Below are 17,325 nucleotides of genomic sequence, written 5' to 3'. Positions count from 1 at the left end.
AGACTAACTTTAACTACGACTGGAGGCATGACCACATCAAATTCTTAGGAGTCTACTTCACTCCCTCAACAAACACTCCCTTCAAAGCAAACTACACAAAGCTACTCACTGAAACTAAAGGGCAGCTCCTATTGCTCCACTTGTCGCGGTATCGCACCGTCAAAACCCCACGACATGGGTCGAACTAGAGAGAAACCACGCCAGGGGACTCTCCCTCCCCACGCTGGCATGGCTACCGAAAAACCACAGACCAAAAGCATCAGAAATGCTGCCAACGACTACACTAACCCTCTCCATATGGGACAACTACCGCAGGAAGAGGGGAGCAACAACACCACTCTCACCAGCGACCCCAATGGAGGCAATCCGACAGCTTATCCCAGACTTCAATCACAAACTCTGGCAGAGACATGGTATAACTACAATATCGCACATACTGCAGGGAGACCGCCTCAAACAACTCGCAGATCTATGCACAGAATTCAAGCTACCCAAGACAGCGACCTTCTCCTACATCCAACTGCAATCATGGATACGCCTCCACAAACCACATCAAACCGCGAATCCACCTGACTCACACTGGCTTAAACTAATAGAGATATGTACAAAAGCCAAACCAGCAACAAAACTCATCTCAATAATCTACGCTTCGGAACATACGATACCCAAGCAAACCCACCCTCCTTCAAATCGGCATGGGAACATGACATAGGGCACACGCTCACAAATGAACAGTGGCAAGACATATTCCATGCAAATAAAAAATTAACCCTCTGCATGACCCACATAGAACTCTCACGCAAACTACTCTACAGGTGGTACCTGGTCCCCACAAGACTCAAACACAGCTACCCAAACACGTCGGACACATGCTGGAGGTGCCAAGGGAACCGAGGCACCTTGCTACACATATGGTGGCAATGCCACCACTGCAACAATACTGGTCACAAGTCCTAGACCTAGCGACACAATGCACCCAAATGCACATCTCCCTCCTGCCGGAAACGTTCCTGCTACTCTTACTCCCACAAACACCACACTTGCACACTAAATACTTACTGTACCATATCTGTATAGCGGCCCTCACTATCATAAGTAGACAATGGAAACAAACAACTGCCCCAACAATCAATCAGTGCATCACGGCTATAGAGTCAACCAAAACTTACAAAACTATGGCAAGAAAATCAAGACAGAAAAACCCTTATTGGACCGAAGCATGGGATTTCTGGGACCGAAACAAACCACACTGAATCAGCAACAAAAGACACTCCCTAGATAGGATGACAAACCTCCACGATCGGAGGCAAAAAACAGAACACACGCTGGCTCCCACATGTACCACATATACACCACATATGACCATACAAAACTTACAAGCACACCACCTACCCCGACCCCCATACCCCCTCCACATAAACAACACCGACTATGCAGTCAAGCTCCACCCAATGAAGACAAACACCGCCCACGAACAAACTACAAAGGTTCAAGCACTGTAGTGCACAAGAGTGAAATAAACATACTATGCCAAGCGAACTATGTCACCCTGACGAGCTACTGTATCGTAACTGTGATAACTTATGCGATGATTTATGTGATACTTCCCTCCCCTCCTTGCCTTCTGTACCCTCAACCTTTCAAAACAAAATAAAAATTGTCAAAGTCAAAAAAAATTTTTAGAAGTCACCAGCAGACTTATTGTTTGGCAGACAGCAGATTACACACATACCAGTTTTGAAACATTGGGAAAAAAGTTTCCACAAAAAGATGTAATAGAAACCAAAGTGTTGTTTAAAAAAAAAAAAACACGATAAAAAGGAAACGTATGATATTGAAATTATCATTTGGTATGAAATATATCTAAAATGTTGTTATGTGCACAAAGATATAGGACATAAAGTGGCCCTTGCATTCTGTGTGTGGGTTTCAGCCATTCTAAATAAAGTTTACAGTTATGAAAAAATGTGCCTGTTCTCCTGATACACAAGATAAAACACTCTTGGGCCCTCAAGAATCCAAATATTATAGGTATGGATTAATCCGAAATATTCATGCTGAAATGTGTTACCTGTAATTTTGCTTTCCCTGTCTTTTACTGACCATATTCCACACCTCCATACAAATGGACATTGCAGATGCAGAGGGCATGCATAGTGGGTGGCATAACCTGCTCACAACATGATTACTTGTTATTACAGTATATTCATGTGCAGTTGTGTTATCTAAACTTTTGTTTCAGCCCACCTACCTAGGCAGGCACAATACATCTGCCTATAAAGGTATGTATGGTTGGGAGAAGAGGAGCAATACAAAATTACAAGTAATACTCTCTGTTTGAATATACTGTAATAATAAGCTATGTGTAATTTTGTGTTTCTTGAGGTCCCAAAAGCAGCAAGGCATCCCAATAATGCCTGCACTCTGTGTCTGGGGTATGTGGAGTATGGGTTGGAGAAGACAGGCAACATGAAATATCTGCATAAATATTCTGTAATTATATTACCGGTAAATTCTGATTCCTTGAGGTCCCGGGAGCAGACTAGGCTACCCAGCTCTACAAGCATTTTGTGTGTGCTTTTACTTGAAATAAACTTGAAAAAAAAATGTTTAAAATAAAAAAACATTATCTATCTATCTATCCATCCATCCAACGTTAAAAATACACAGGTAATCAAACATGTGTAGAAAGTACCTCTTTCAATCCCAAAGATGTCATGTAAAGTGGAGGTATAATTATCATTTGTATTAACCATTTCAGTACCATCTAGACAGTAAAATGTAAATGCTTAGGAACTGAAAGTGTTAATAAAGACACACACTAGTGAAAGTGTGTATATAAAAAGCCTTTCCAGCCCATATATGTTAATGAAGACACATTTTATAATGAGAAGATTTAAGGAGAATTAATGTTTTATATGCAGGTAGTGTAAAACTGTAAAAGAGAGCACGTGCTTAGAAATAATGCAGACTTGCTTAAGACATATTAAAGAGACTGCCTGCTTCTAACAGGAGAAAGTGTTTTCATGCAAAGGAAACAGGCAAGGATGTTTTTTTGACCTTTCAGGACTTTCAGCAGTCACACTCAGCCTCCCTCCCCCTCCTTCTTCACACAGCCTCACACAGCCTGCGTGCGCGTTCCCGAGAGATGTGATAACTCATCTTTACAGGGAACTGATCACAAAACGCTGGATCCCATCATTATGGAGGAGGAAGCGTAGGATTACTAAATAAAACAGGGGGTATACACCTATTTATACTGGTAGCCAGAAGAGCTAGCCGAGTAAGGGTCTGCTATAAAAGACTAGAGGCGGCTACATTTCTCAGAGCTTAGTGGCAGTCATGGGGAACGAAGGTAGTATGGAAGGAGGAGAAGGGATGGGTGGTTATCCAGATGGCATGGTAGGAGATGGTAAAGGAGGCTTCACCAAGATTCCCGCTGGAATGGAGGCTGATCTGAGCCAACTGAGCGAGGAGGAGAGGAAGCAGATTGCTGCTGTGATGTCAAGGGCGCAGGAGCTACCGAGGGGAAACCAAACGGATCGCCCACCACTAAGGCATGGAATCTTTATTACATTCTAACAGCATCATAACGTTCTGACGGGTGGATCTCAAGCTTGCAGTACCTGGGGCTGACCGTAAGCTGGGCATCGCCCGTGACAATATCTTGTCTGATCTGAGAAGAAGGCCTGTTAAAATATCCTTAAATGTATCCTGTATATTTTTATTGCCCTCCCTGTTGTGAAGGACGACAGGCTTCACTGTATGTTGTATTTGTGACAGTTCCCTGCATGCTACTTTGTAATTCTATAAATGTTTATGCATTTATATATATTTGAATAGCAGATTAAAGGGCGATGGGTATTTTTATATATATATATATATATATATATATATATATATATATATATATATATATATATATATATATATATATAAAACATATATAAAAATATATATATAATTGTAGAATGGTGTAAAGAGGAAATATAGTGTGGGAGAAATGTTGTGATTGGTTTCTAGGCACAGACCAAACCGAATATATAGCTCCTGTCCCTTTAAATAGCTGGATCATGCATTACGGTAGTAGATCAAGGAAGTAGTATTATGCTGTGTGCTACACAGTACGCTTGAATTATTGGTGTTTCCATTTTACTGAAACTTAATCTTATTGGTATTCAAGCGTGGAAGACATGTCTGGCAGATGATAAGCAATATTTCCAGTGTAGTTCATGTGTCGTTCCTTATGAGTCTTTTCATGTTAATTACAATGGTTAGTCCATTAACTGTAGTTTCAATTAGAAATGGAATATGAGTCAGTGGGCACTTTAGCTGTGAGTCAGTTGTCCAAGTTGTATGTGTTGACACAGCTTAACTCACGGTCTGCAGGCTCTTGCTGGGGTTTAGATTACAGTTGTTTGAAATTGCATTGTCTCTGTCCATGGTCCTAAAGCTGCTGTTTTTGGACAGCGATTACGCTGTTTTGTAAACCAATTGTTACATCTATATTTTAGTGTTATATAATGCATTTTTATCATTTCAAAAGGTACATAAAGGCATTCAAATATGTTAATATATGCAGGCTCCTCTAATTTGTTAAAATTAATACTATATTATGTGGTAGTCATGTAAATAAGTAATTGATTGCACAGTTCACCTTATAAGATGCTTATTTTTTTTTTTTTTTACTAAGGTACATTATTTGTATGTACCTAAAATATATTACACTATACTGCATAGCTGGGTTACATAAAATATTGATTTCAAACTTACCCACCAACATATTGGCATGCATGTTTTGCCAAATATGTGAATAATACAGCTGGTTTTATAGATATCTTCAGCAAATAAAATAAATGTCAACCCTTCCCACCCCTTATATTTATGACTTGTCTTGGCTGAAATGGAAACATGGTCCTTAAAATGTAAAGGTTAAATGATTATGATATAGGAAATGTGCTGTGTTTTTTTAAATTATGAAATATTTTTAAAATGGAATTCGATTGCTATTGACATTATATTTTTCATGAAAGGTCTTGAGATGTGTTAGTAAGTCCATGGGCGTCCGCAGAAATTTTTCCGGGGGGGGGGGGGGGGGGGGGGGCATAATTGTAATGACATCTATGCTTGGCCCCTTTTTGACAGTGTCATGAAGGGGAGGAGCATAGTCATTATCACATAAAGCCAGGGTGAATAGCGTTTTCACAACTATGGTGTCAGGAATACATGTTTGTATTCCTGACACTATAGTGTTCCTTTAAGCAAATTAAAGGAACATTCTGGTCACCATAACAACTTCATCTAAATGAAAATGCTATGATGCCAGGAAGCCCCTGGGTGCGCTTTTCTTGAAGGGGTTAAAACGCTCTCAAATGGTTTAACCCCAAAGTCTTCCTCCAGCTCCAGGTCCCTCAGTGGTATTCGGCATCTGAAATGGAGTGTCAGGAAGTGCAGACTTACGTCAGGCATGGGTGCCGCTGATTGGCTAGAGTTGACAGTTGACGCTCTAAGCCAATCGCTAGTTCCCGGTTCATATTTTTTTTTAACTTTTTTATGAATGGGTAGCTACTGATTGGCTTAAAGTGCCAGCTGACCGCTCTAGCCAATCAGCAACACCCCTACCCAGCGGCACTCTGTGCTTCCTGACACTCAGTAAATAAAAGTGAACACATTAACACTGATATTATTTTTTACCTGGGGAGATGAGAAGGTCCAGAGTTTCCCTGCCAGGCCCATGTACCAAAGCCTTATGATGTGGTGTCCAGAATAAAGTGGAGGGTTTACTTCTATATTTGGCTCCTTCTGCTCCTTTACCTTTCTGCTTATTTTGCGCCCTTCTGCTCCTTTCTCATTCTGATTCATTTCTGCTCCTTGCAGGCCCTTTCTGCTCCTTCTCCTACTTTAGCTTTGTGCTCCTTGCTGTCCCTTTCTGCTCCATCTTCAACTTTACCTTTGTGATTCTTCTGATTCGTTCTGCTCCTTTACCTTTGTGCTCCATCTGTTCCTTTCTGCCCCTGATCCTTGCATACCCTCCCTGCTCCTTGCTGCCCCTGCTCCTTGCAGACCCTTCCTGCTCCTTGCAGACCCTGCCGGCTCCTTGCTGACCCTTCCTGCTCCTTGCAGACCCTGCCGGCTCCTTGCTAACTCTTCATTTAGGCTCCCCCACCCCCATGCCTCACTTGCCTAATCTATAGGCTGCCCCCCCCATGCCTCACTTGCCTAATCTATACCCCCCCATGCCTCACTTGCCTAATCTATAGCCTCGCCCCCATGCCTCACTGGCCTAATCTATAGGCTGCCCCCCCCCCCATGCCTCACTGGCCTAATCTATAGCCTCCCCCATGCCTCACTGGCCTAATCTATAGGCTGTCCCCCATGCCTCACTGGCCTAATCTATAGGCTGCCCCCCGCCCCCCCAATGCCTTACTCCCCTAATATATAGGCTGTCCCCCCCAATGCCTTACTCCCCTAATATATAGGCTGCCCCCCCATGCCTTACGCCCCTAATATACAGGCTGCCCCCCCCCATGCCTTACTCCCCTAATATACAGGCTGCCCCCCATGCCTTACTCCCCTAATATATAGGCTGCCCCCCCATGCCTTACTCCCCTAATATACAGGCTGCCCCCCCCATGCCTTACTCCCCTAATATATAGGCTGCCCCCCATGCCTTACTCCCCTAATATATAGGCTGCCCCCCCATGCCTTACTCCCCTAATATATAGGCTGCCCCCCCATGCCTTACTCCCCTAATATATAGGCTGCCCCTGTTCTATCAAAAAACCCTACCCCGTGAAAATTCCCTACCCTCGTCACTTCCGGTGACGCAGCCGCACCGGAAGTGACCCTCATCCAATGGAGGAGGAGGGTGTGCGCCGCCGCGCAGGCACACAACAACTAGGCTAGGTAGGGATTTTTCACGGGGTAGGGGATATTAACGCCACAGTGCGCACGCGCGGCAAAGTACTCCCGTCGGAGGTACAGCGCGCGCATGCGCACTAGTGGCAAGGGAGCTCTTCACAAACCGCGCGTGCGCATTATAGGGGTAGGGAATTTTGATGGCTATTAGCCCTGTGAGATCTCCCTACCCCTATACTGCGCATGCGCGAACTCTGATCGTCGGATTAAAGCCTCTCCCTGCTCCCAACAATCTCAGCCATCCAAGATTGAGGGTGAAGTATGGTGGGACGGTGGGTGTTTATGTGCATTATATTGGGGGGTCTGCGTTATATTGGGGGGTCTCCACCTACTGGCCGGCGCCGGTATTGCAGTTCATTTTAAATCTTACACGAAAATTAGCAGAACAAGCTGAAAAATCCAGGGGGGGGGCAAGTGCCCCCCCTTGCCCCCCCCTGCGGACGCCCATGAGTAAGTCTCTGGTCTGATGTCATAGGGAGTTAGGAGGTATGAATAGAAGTATTCAAAACACCTCCTTCTCAATATAATGCCAGTGTATATATAGGTCTGTTCATTAGGGAAACAGTTTCCTAGCAACTAGTGCTTAAAATATTATTAAGTCACCAACATGTATTTATGTTTTTACAGATTATCTTTTCAAAGTTGTATTTAAGAAGGTATTTTTAAATACACAAAGATAAGATAAAGAAATACAATCTAAAAAAAAAAAAAAATGTAAGGCCCTCAAACATTTTCTCACAAAACACTGTGTTTGTGTACTTACGTATGCTTGGAACATACATAAAACACAGTATAATATGAAACAGAATAATTGGTTCATGTACCAATAATGTAGAACCTATAGTTAAGGTTCTTTTATTCTTAGCATAGGACATGGACATACATGTCCCACTCTGGCCAATATTGGTTGGAGTTACACTTCTGAGTAGCAGCTGTGATTAGCAATTCTTCCCTTGATGGTGATATGGTGGAAGAGGAGCTGTGGAGAACTGTACACTTACCTCAGCTCCTTTTCTGAAATGTCATTATGAGTAATGAGCAAATTGCAGCTTTCACTTGATTGCATAACTCTTACTTGCGGGGCACAGGTGGGGACACTATGTCCACCTTAGTTAATTATTTTATTAGGTGCACCACCATGTGGGACCTGAGCCAGGTCCCTGTTTATTGTATTAATGACTGGGCAGCAATAGCCACCTAGTTGCTGGTCTTTTTCTATGAAAGCAAGCAGCCACTGGCTATTCTTATTAATAGACATACCCTGATCACGGTACGGCAGGTAAAACAGGGGAAGATTTAACCTCCCTTTTACAGTAAGGGGGACAAATTGAGGGTGAGAAAAGGTGGTGGGGGGAAATTTAGGATGCAGCAGAGACAAAGGAGAATTAATAAAATGTAGAAATATAAGATTCAAGTAGAGAACCAGCCAGATAATCTCGTTCAAAGCAGATAAGGAAATATGCTTGACCTGAGGTTAATTGTTGGTGTCTTTGTATAGTGTCTGGTTAAAATGTATATCTCTGACTGAGAGAAAAGTGAGATACACCCTGTACAGCCTGGTGTATCTGCAGTGTCTCTCAAAGGAAGGTGAATCTATGGTATCCGTGATAGAGAAGTGTGTCTGCTTTCTACACAGAGAATGCATCTCTGGTGTAATGTGAGTTCATCTGTAGTGTCTGACCAAAGTGTATCTATGGATTCATTTGAAAATAATCAGTAATGTCTGTGTGAGGAAAGTGAATGCCTGATCAATGTCAGAGGAGATTTTTGTATCTGTGTAAGTAAAGTACATTTGGGTATCTGAGAACAGAAAGCATCTTTTGTGCCATTATCAGGAGAGTTAATATGTGGTATATGTAATTACGAAGGAATTATATAGTGGATAATTGTTTTTTGTTTTTTTTTTAATTCTTTATTTTTGTAGTGCTTATAGACGTAACAAGGTGCACATGCGGTACCCCAAAGGCAATCCACATGCTTTTGCAAACATTAAGTACAGTGAGGTATATAACAGTTTTTGCACATTTTTAGTATTAATTTGGGTAAGATCAGGATGTAACAGTGCGTGTAATTATTCTTGGCATAGTAGGTGCAATCTAAACAACTGGTGTTACATTAACGTCTGGCTACATTGGTTCTGTCATATTATGTTGAAGTCGTCGACTTCAAAGTGTATGTTTAAAACTATAGTTAGGCTTAGCCTGCGCGTCTGTCGATCTGCTAACATCACAAGTTCTGCATACATAAGGGTTTACGTGAGTACTACTGGTTGGCATTAGGAATTGTCTACATCGTTAAACAACATATTATACTAGGTCGCACGTTTGTCGGTTCTAAGCCGTGGCAAGAAACATAAAATTTAAGGAAAAACAACAGGCCATATAATAACATCTGACCACATGAATTGTATTATATACTGCTTATGAAATTAACTGTAAGGTGTATGTTTATAGCTATAATCAATCTTAGTCTGCACGGTAACTGATCTGCTGACCTTCTGGATTATGCATATGTTGCAATTCAAGTGAATACTGCAGGCTAGTACTAGGAACTGTCTGCGACTCTAATGTACAGATTATAGTAGGTCGCTCATTTGCTGTATTCGTGTTGTAGCAATAAGGGTAATGAAATTAAGATGAAGATGAAACATTGATGGGAATTACAGAGTGAGGATGACTCCTCCTTTTAGCATCTACCCCATAAGTCAAAGGGGGGTGAGAAGTATAGGGGTCAGTAGCAGGAGTATATACCATTGGGTATGCTGGCGTAGCTGACCTGTGGAGGTGTTGCAACTCATGAGGGGAAGTTAATATTTGTCATGTCGATGAACACCGCATGTCAGCTGCTGCCACAACGGCACTATTCGGGCTTCCTAAAAGTCTGGTGGTGGTATTTTAGTCCTCCAAATTTGTTTAATTGTATAGCTGTACATTTGCACAGTTGTATACGTTTAACCAAGCGGGATGTTGGCAAGGTAAGAGTAGATACATTAAAATAAGGTATTAAAATAAGATAATGGTGGTCGTTGTTTGCCATTGCTAGGGCCCCTATGCCATAGGAGGTATCGTGTGTACACATGTCGAAGCGGGGCAGTGTCTGGCTATAGGCCAGGTGGCTAAACAGTGCTAAGGTTTTATACATTAGTTACATAAATATACGAGAGGCAATTCAACACAATCTGAGGTATGGTGCGAGTGAACTGTTTAAGAGTTCCTGGCACGTGAGCTTTAAATGTTTAACTTTTCTGTTGTGCTATTGAATTTAGTTTGCAATCGGCTGTAGTGATATCTCTCAAGATGCCTGTAACCCTGTAAAATATGTGTCGCTTCTCATATCTTCACGGCCCCCTCATAACCTACAATAGGTATCTGCCTGAGCTCTATAGGACAAAGTAATGTAAACTAAAATAAGATAAAATAACAAGGTACTTTTCATGTCTTTCTGTCATAGCACACATTACTACCAATTAGCTAGACAGCACGTGAAATATGCTTAAGATGCGGAATTGCGGCACAGGCAGTAAATGAATAACAGTATAAACAGTATGATAGCTTGACCTTAGAGTCTCTGGGGGGGGTCCCCCATCTCTTGTCGTGCCAGAGGTGAAATTAAGCTTTTTATGTGAGTGTTCGTGACGTGGGTCTCGGTACGCTTCCTCTTTGTTCGTGTCGGAGGCAACTTTTCCCCGTGATCAGGGTTGCCCACCTTGGGTGACTGCGGGTTGCGGGTATGTCGTGGGTTGATCGGGAGTCTAATGGTAAGTCACAAGTTTTTGGCTAATACTTGACATATGATACGTACAGTTAATCATAAAAAAGGTATAGCGGTAACCAGGAAGCAATAGGGGTTAAACATGTCATCAACGTTTGACATTAAAACAAGGCTTCAGCGTTTGATAACGACAAACACAGTTTGGTCAGGGATTAGAAAGCTGTGTGCAACTGTCCCGACCGCTTCTCGGTGACTCTAGAGGAGAAGGGCACCGTACGTTCGGTGGAAAAAGTTCTGGTCGTCTTGACAGGCGTTTCGTATGGTCGTCTGTCGCTGCTCACGTTGTAACAGTGGCGTACGGGTCTGGGGTGAGGCCTTGTGGGACAAACGGGACAGTTCTGGTTGGGTCCCATCTGTGCTGCGGGGATACCGGGCTCTTCCGACCGTTTGGGTTGAGGGAGTCCATGGTTAGGCCCAAGGATTGTAGAAGTGGTGCCGCGTCACATAAGTCCCGTACCTGATGCGAGTCAGATCCCTGTTGGATTGTCAGTGTATGGGATGGTCGCCACCTATATCTAAGGCCCTGTTGGCGAAGGAGGGTGGTGAGTGGCTGGAGGGACCGTCTCCAAGCCAAGGTGCCGTTGGAGAGGTCGGCGAAAAAACTCAGTGCCCTGCCTTCAAATTGTAGGGGTGTCCTGCCCCGCAGGGCGTCCAGGATCGTTTGTTTGTCAGCTCCATTCCGGAGTGCAACTATGGCGTCTCTGGTGGTCCCAGCGGGTGCCTTTGGTGATTTGGGGACCCTGAAGAGGTAGTCTGGGCGGATGCGTTCCGCCTGTGCGGGTGGCAGTATCATTGCGAGCAGGCGTTTGACGACCTCTGGTAGGCCCGCATCTGTGATTTCCTCCGGGAGCCCTCTGATTTTTAAATTGTTACGCCGCCTGGCGTCTTCGTTCTCGGCCATGCGGTATTCGTGGGAGCGTTGCTGTAGTTGTAGCTCCTGTATAGCCCGTTTGAGTTCCCCTATGTCCCTGGCGTGAGTGTCGGTTCGGGTCTCCACTGCATTTAGGCGAGTTGTTACCCCCTTTAGGTCTCCCCTCAGCGCTGTGATGTCCTTATGGATGCCGTCGTGGTGGTCAGCTAGAATTTGCTTTAGGATCGCCACTGTCACAGTCGAGGAGTCTGGTGTGGCGTTGGTCGGAGGTGAGGGCCGTCCTGCTGTGTGGGCTGGCAGGTATTCCTCACCTGAGAGGTCGTCCGAGAAGTCCGAGCAGCCTCCATGGAGTGCCGCCATGTTGGTTTCGGTTGCGCCTCGGGCCTGCCTCCACATGTCTCCTATGGTGAGTCCCGGGTTGGGTTTCCCTGGGTTCTTTTTCCCCGTTCTGCGACCCATGTTGGCGGGGTGTGGATCAGGGGCTTCTGCCGTGGTTCAGCCGCTGTATATTTGGGCTTTTGTCCGCTTTTCGAAGTTTGGGCCTAGGAGCGCCAGGATAGTGCGACCGCTTGCCTCGGGTGTCAAGCTCCGCCCCCATAGTGGATAATTGTTACGAATATTTATTAGATTAAACAAAATTGTACATTTTCTCTGTACTTGTCTCATTAGATTAGACTTTGTCACCAAAAAATCGGACCCTCCACAACAACACTGCTCTGTAGCAATCCTGCCAAAATGGCTATACATGGTGCTCTTGAAATTCACTATGTGCCAATTTGTAGACTGTCGCCAGTTTGGCTACTGAACATTCTGTTTTAGACGAATATAATATATATTTGTATTGCAACCAAATGAGCAGTAACTTGTTTGCCTTTCCTTCTTCAGACCTCTTATGGATTCTTCTTACACATGACAAGAACTCAGAGACATGGCTATTAGAAAATGGAGAGAGAATATAGTGCTATGTCCTCTCTCCATCCGCCAGTAGCTTGTTCACAGTGACCCCCTGACATCTATAAGGAGGAGCAGTGAAAGGTTTGGAGAAGGAAGAGCATACTTGTCACCACATTCACATGCTTATCACCACTAACAAACTCTTGGGACTGGGAATGTACATGCCAATTGTAAGCAGGGGAAGCATGGCCCATAATTTCTTCCCTTCAATAACACCATGCCTGGTCGCATCATCTGCTTCCATTCTCTATATGCAAAGCAGGTGATGTGCACTTTCATCCACTGCATGGGCCACTCTTGTTTCTCACGTGGGCATCTGAATAAGAAAGAGTGCAAATTAATAATGTGAACAATAACATGCAAACATGCTTTTATGGAATTCATAAACCAATGGCTGGGGGGTGGGAACACGCAAACACTATCATGAACTTGCAATAACACTACTATAATAAATATACTGACATGGACACACACAAACGATGACATAAACTGAAAATGCATTCTGCATATCTTGGATATGCACTCACACAGAAACTGCACACATAATACATGCACTTATACTGCTTCTACATACATGTTACACAGAGAGCATGGAGAGATTTTTACATTTTCACAGACAAAAAAATGCATTGGTTAAAAGTAATTGTCACAAACGCACCCTACTCCAAGAGTGTGCGTGACATAGTTGTGGTGGTGAAAGGGTTAAAGTACACTATTTGTCTGCACTAGACCGGAAATAATGACAAAATCCCCCTTTTAACACCACCCACACTTAAACATAATAATATAACTATTACTATCTTAACGCTGCCACCACCAAGACAATTTATAAATGGGGTGCCTTGGTCCCCCAGGTAAATCAACAATAAAACCCACCAAATATTACTTAGCACAATATCTATGTAATTACAAAAATACTAACTAGTCTCTTCAGGTAACGTGATTCTTAACCAGACAAAGGTAGAACTTAATAAATGAATGTTTATTATGAGCAAAAATAGTCACAGTGCATACAAAAATATATAATAAACAAATTATTTACACCAACAACAGATAAAAACAAAAAGGATAAAATACAGAAGTCCTAATTACTCACTTAGGTTTTCAAAGTACAACTTCTGTCCAGGGGGTCTCTGGCAAGGAAGGATGGTGGTGACTCACTCAAAATTAGATCTTGGCCCCAAGCAAGTACACTCCACCCTTCAGGATCACAGGAGATATACCCTGTGGAATTATCACACCCCACCCAGGGGCGTACCTATAGTGATTCCAAGTGACCACCTCCTTTGTTCCAGAAACAGCAAGCCAAATATAAACTTTTTGGTTTTATCTCCTCTACTGTACCTGCCACAGAAATAATAATTGCCTCTATGAATTTGTTATTCTTTTCCCATTACATAGACATGTTGCACGCCCCACCTGCGAGCCAATAGGACAGACATCACAATTCCTGCCACACGGTTTAAATTGTGCAACTCATGTTTAGGCTTAATTAAAAGATTGGGCTTGTCCCATTCCAAATATAATAAAAATTAGGCTTTATTATTATTCTGTGGGGTAAGTATGAATGTTTTTGTCCTTCCTTTGGGTATGATACTGGAGCAAAGCTAAAATGGCATTTACATTTCAAAAAGTTTTACTCAGCACTTAATGGTACAGGCCAAATGGATGAAGAGACATTCAGACTTTTCCCAAGTGTAGAACCTCACACCTTGCAGAGCCTTGATTACTTCACATCCATATTAGTAAAACCCTTTCAACCTTCCTATGCCATCCACACTTCCCCTTATGTCATCCAACCTCTGTGGGGGTCCCAGCTTCAAAAGATGTAACCCCTGTTGACCTCAGCAATAGCATCCTTTTGTGCCATTTACTACACAAATGGCATTAAAGGATAATATTTCATAATGTAATACTAAATTATGCACCCTTGCTGTGACACCTCCCCCAAATAAGAGAAGCAATGGGAGGAGGCTCCTATGCCTCGACCTTGCACATTAGGTGGAGTCTTCCCCCTGGCGGGACAAACCATCAGCATTGCCATGTGTACTCCCCTTCTTGTGCTGTATGGTAAACTCATATTGCTGGAGAACCAGACTCCACCTGAGGAGTTTCCCATTTGTCCCAGCCACCCTATGTAACCAGTGTAGGGGGTTGTGATCGGTAATCATGGTAAACTGGCGCCCGTACAGGTACGGTTGCAGTTTTTGCAAGGCCCAAACTATGGCCAAACACTCTTTTTCTATAGTGGCATAGGCCACTTCCCTAGATAGCAGCTTCCGGCTGAGATACACAATAGGATGCTCATCCCCCTTCTCATCCACCTGACTCAGCACCGCTCCCAGGCCATAATTAGAGGCATCGGTCTGTACTAAGAACCGTCTGTGGAAATTAGGGGCCTGTAGTATGGGAGAATCAGTAAGGGCCTGTTTTAAGGAGTTGAAGGCCACTTCACACTCAGGCGTCCACTTAATCACTTGTGGAAGTGCTTTCTTAGTGAGATCGGTTAGGGGTTTGGCCAGGGTACTATAATGTGGTACAAACTTCCTACAGTACCCTACAGTACCCAGGAATGACATCACCTGCTTTTTGGTCTGGGGGGCAGGCCAGGCCATTATAGCCTCTACCTTACTGGGCTCAGGGCGAAGCGTCCCCCCTCCCACTCTATGCCCCAGGTACTGAACCTCTGTCATGCCCAGTTGGCACTTATCTGGTTTTATAGTGAGCCCAGCTGCTGCTATGCGGTCCACAACTTGTGTTAAATGGAGCAGGTGTTCCTCCCAAGTATCACTGAACACCGCAATATCATCCAGATATGCTACCGCATGCCCCTCCTGTCCCTCTAGCAGGTGATTAACTAGACGTTGGAAGGTGGCAGGGGCATTTTTCATCCCAAAGGGCATCACCTGGAACTCATATAGCCCAAAGGGAGTGATAAAGGCCGATCTCTCTTGCGCTTCAGGGGTCATGGGGATCTGCCAGTACCCTCGGCTGAGATCCATAATGCTAAGGAACTTAGCTCCAGCTAGTTGGTCTAGCAATGCATCAATGCGTGGCATAGGATATGCATCAAATGCAGTTACCAGGTTCAACCGCCGGTAGTCCACACAGAATCTAGTGGTCTTGTCCTTCTTGGGGACCAGTACCACTGGGGAGGCCCAGGGGCTGTGAGACTTCCGGATTACACCCAGCTCCATCATTTCCTCTATTTCCCTCCTAATGTCTGCCTTCACTTCTAAGGATACTCTATAGGCAGCCTGTCTGAGGGGATGGTGATCCCCAGTGTCCATGTTATGGGTTACTAGGCGTGTCCTGCCAGGCTTCCCTGTGAAGATACTATGGTAAGGTCTAAGGTCCTCAAATAGCTGACTCCTCTGTCCCTCTGTTAGGTGGGTATTAACCTGGGCTACCTCAATGCCCTCTAGATCCCGGGTTGCAGCCAGTAGATCCACAAGGGGATCAGGTTCTTGCTCGTCCCCAGGCAGACTACATACGGTTAACACCGTAGTCTCCCTGTCATAATAGGCTTTAATCATATTTACGTGATACACCTTTTTTCTCCTTCCCCCTCATCCAGGGATACCACATAGTTCACATCATTGATCCGCTGCAGAATAGTAAATGGACCCTCCCATGCTGCCTGCAATTTGTTCTGCTTTGTGGGTATCAGCACAAGAACCTTTTGACCCACTCCATACACTCTTTCTCGGGCATCCCGATCATACCACCCCTTCTGCTTGGTTTGGGCAGCCCTCACATTCTCACACACCTCCCCCATGAAAGTCTGCATTTTGTCCCTAAACCAGAGTACATAATCTACAATACAGGTCTTTGGGGCCCCCAACTCTCCTTCCCACCCCTCTCGGATCAGAGCTAGGGGGCCGCGCACTCTACGTCCATAGAGGAGCTCAAATGGGGAAAAGCCTGTGGATTCCTGTGGCACCTCCCTGTAAGCGAACAGGAGGTGTGGCAGGTATCGCTCCCAATCCTTCCCCTGTGACTCTACAAAGGTCCTCAGCATCTGCTTGAGGGTCCCATTAAACCTCTCACACAAGCCATTTGTTTGGGGGTGGTAGGGGCTGGTCACTAGATGTTCTACCTGCACAATTTTGCAGAGGGACTGCATCAGATCAGAGGTGAACTGGGGGCCTTGATCGGTTAGCATTTCTCTGGGAAATCCCACACGGGAGAATATGCTTAACAGAGCATCAGCCACCTTGTCAGCCCTGATGGATGATAGGGCTACTGCCTCTGGGTAGCGAGTGGCATAATCTACCACGGTTAATATATATCGCTTGCCCGAACTACTGGGAATGGCAAGGGGACCGACAATATCCACAGCTATTCTCTCAAATGGTTCCCCAACTATAGGAAGGGGTATTAGGGGGGGGGGGCCTTACCTACTTCCCCAGGCTTTCCCACCCTCTGACACTCAGGGCAGGAACGACAATAATTTGCCACATCTGTGCCCATGCCAGGCCAATAAAAATGGTGGGACAAGCGAGACTTAGTCCGCGCCACCCCTAGGTGCCCAGCCATGGGTATAGCGTGAGCTACCTTCAGCAGCTGGTCCCGGTACCTCTGAGGTACCACCAGCTGCCTTTCTGTTACCCCAGGCTCCTGCCCCATAGTAGGAATGGTTTCTCTGTATAACCTCTCATTATCCCAGTACACTCTCTCCCTATCCCTGTCTGTGAGTGGCTGCCTAGCACGTTCCCTCAATACCTCTAACGTGGGATCTGTCTGTTGGGCCTGCTGGAATTTAGGACACCGCGCCTCGGTCTCAGAGTCAATAGGGGGCTCGGACACAG

General features: G+C 44.6%; 1 protein-coding gene across 5 annotated transcripts in view; it reads left to right on the top strand.

The window, feature by feature from the left end:
* Positions 1-3,169: 3,169 nt before the first annotated feature.
* PCLO (piccolo presynaptic cytomatrix protein) overlaps positions 3,170-17,325 on the top strand; it is a 378,876-nt gene continuing 364,720 nt past the window's right edge. For all 5 annotated transcript variants that reach the window (XM_063448187.1, XM_063448188.1, XM_063448185.1 and 2 more), the window contains exon 1: positions 3,170-3,557. In XM_063448187.1, coding sequence (XP_063304257.1) covers positions 3,343-3,557 — 215 coding nt within the window. In that variant the 5' untranslated portion in view covers positions 3,170-3,342. The remainder of the gene's footprint in view (positions 3,558-17,325) is intronic.

This window comes from Pelobates fuscus, chromosome 3 (assembly GCF_036172605.1).
Source record: "Pelobates fuscus isolate aPelFus1 chromosome 3, aPelFus1.pri, whole genome shotgun sequence".
In the NCBI taxonomy this organism is placed as follows: Eukaryota; Metazoa; Chordata; class Amphibia; order Anura; family Pelobatidae; genus Pelobates; species Pelobates fuscus.
Note: the sequence above shows the minus strand (reverse complement) of the source record. Positions and strands in the feature narration are given on the sequence as shown.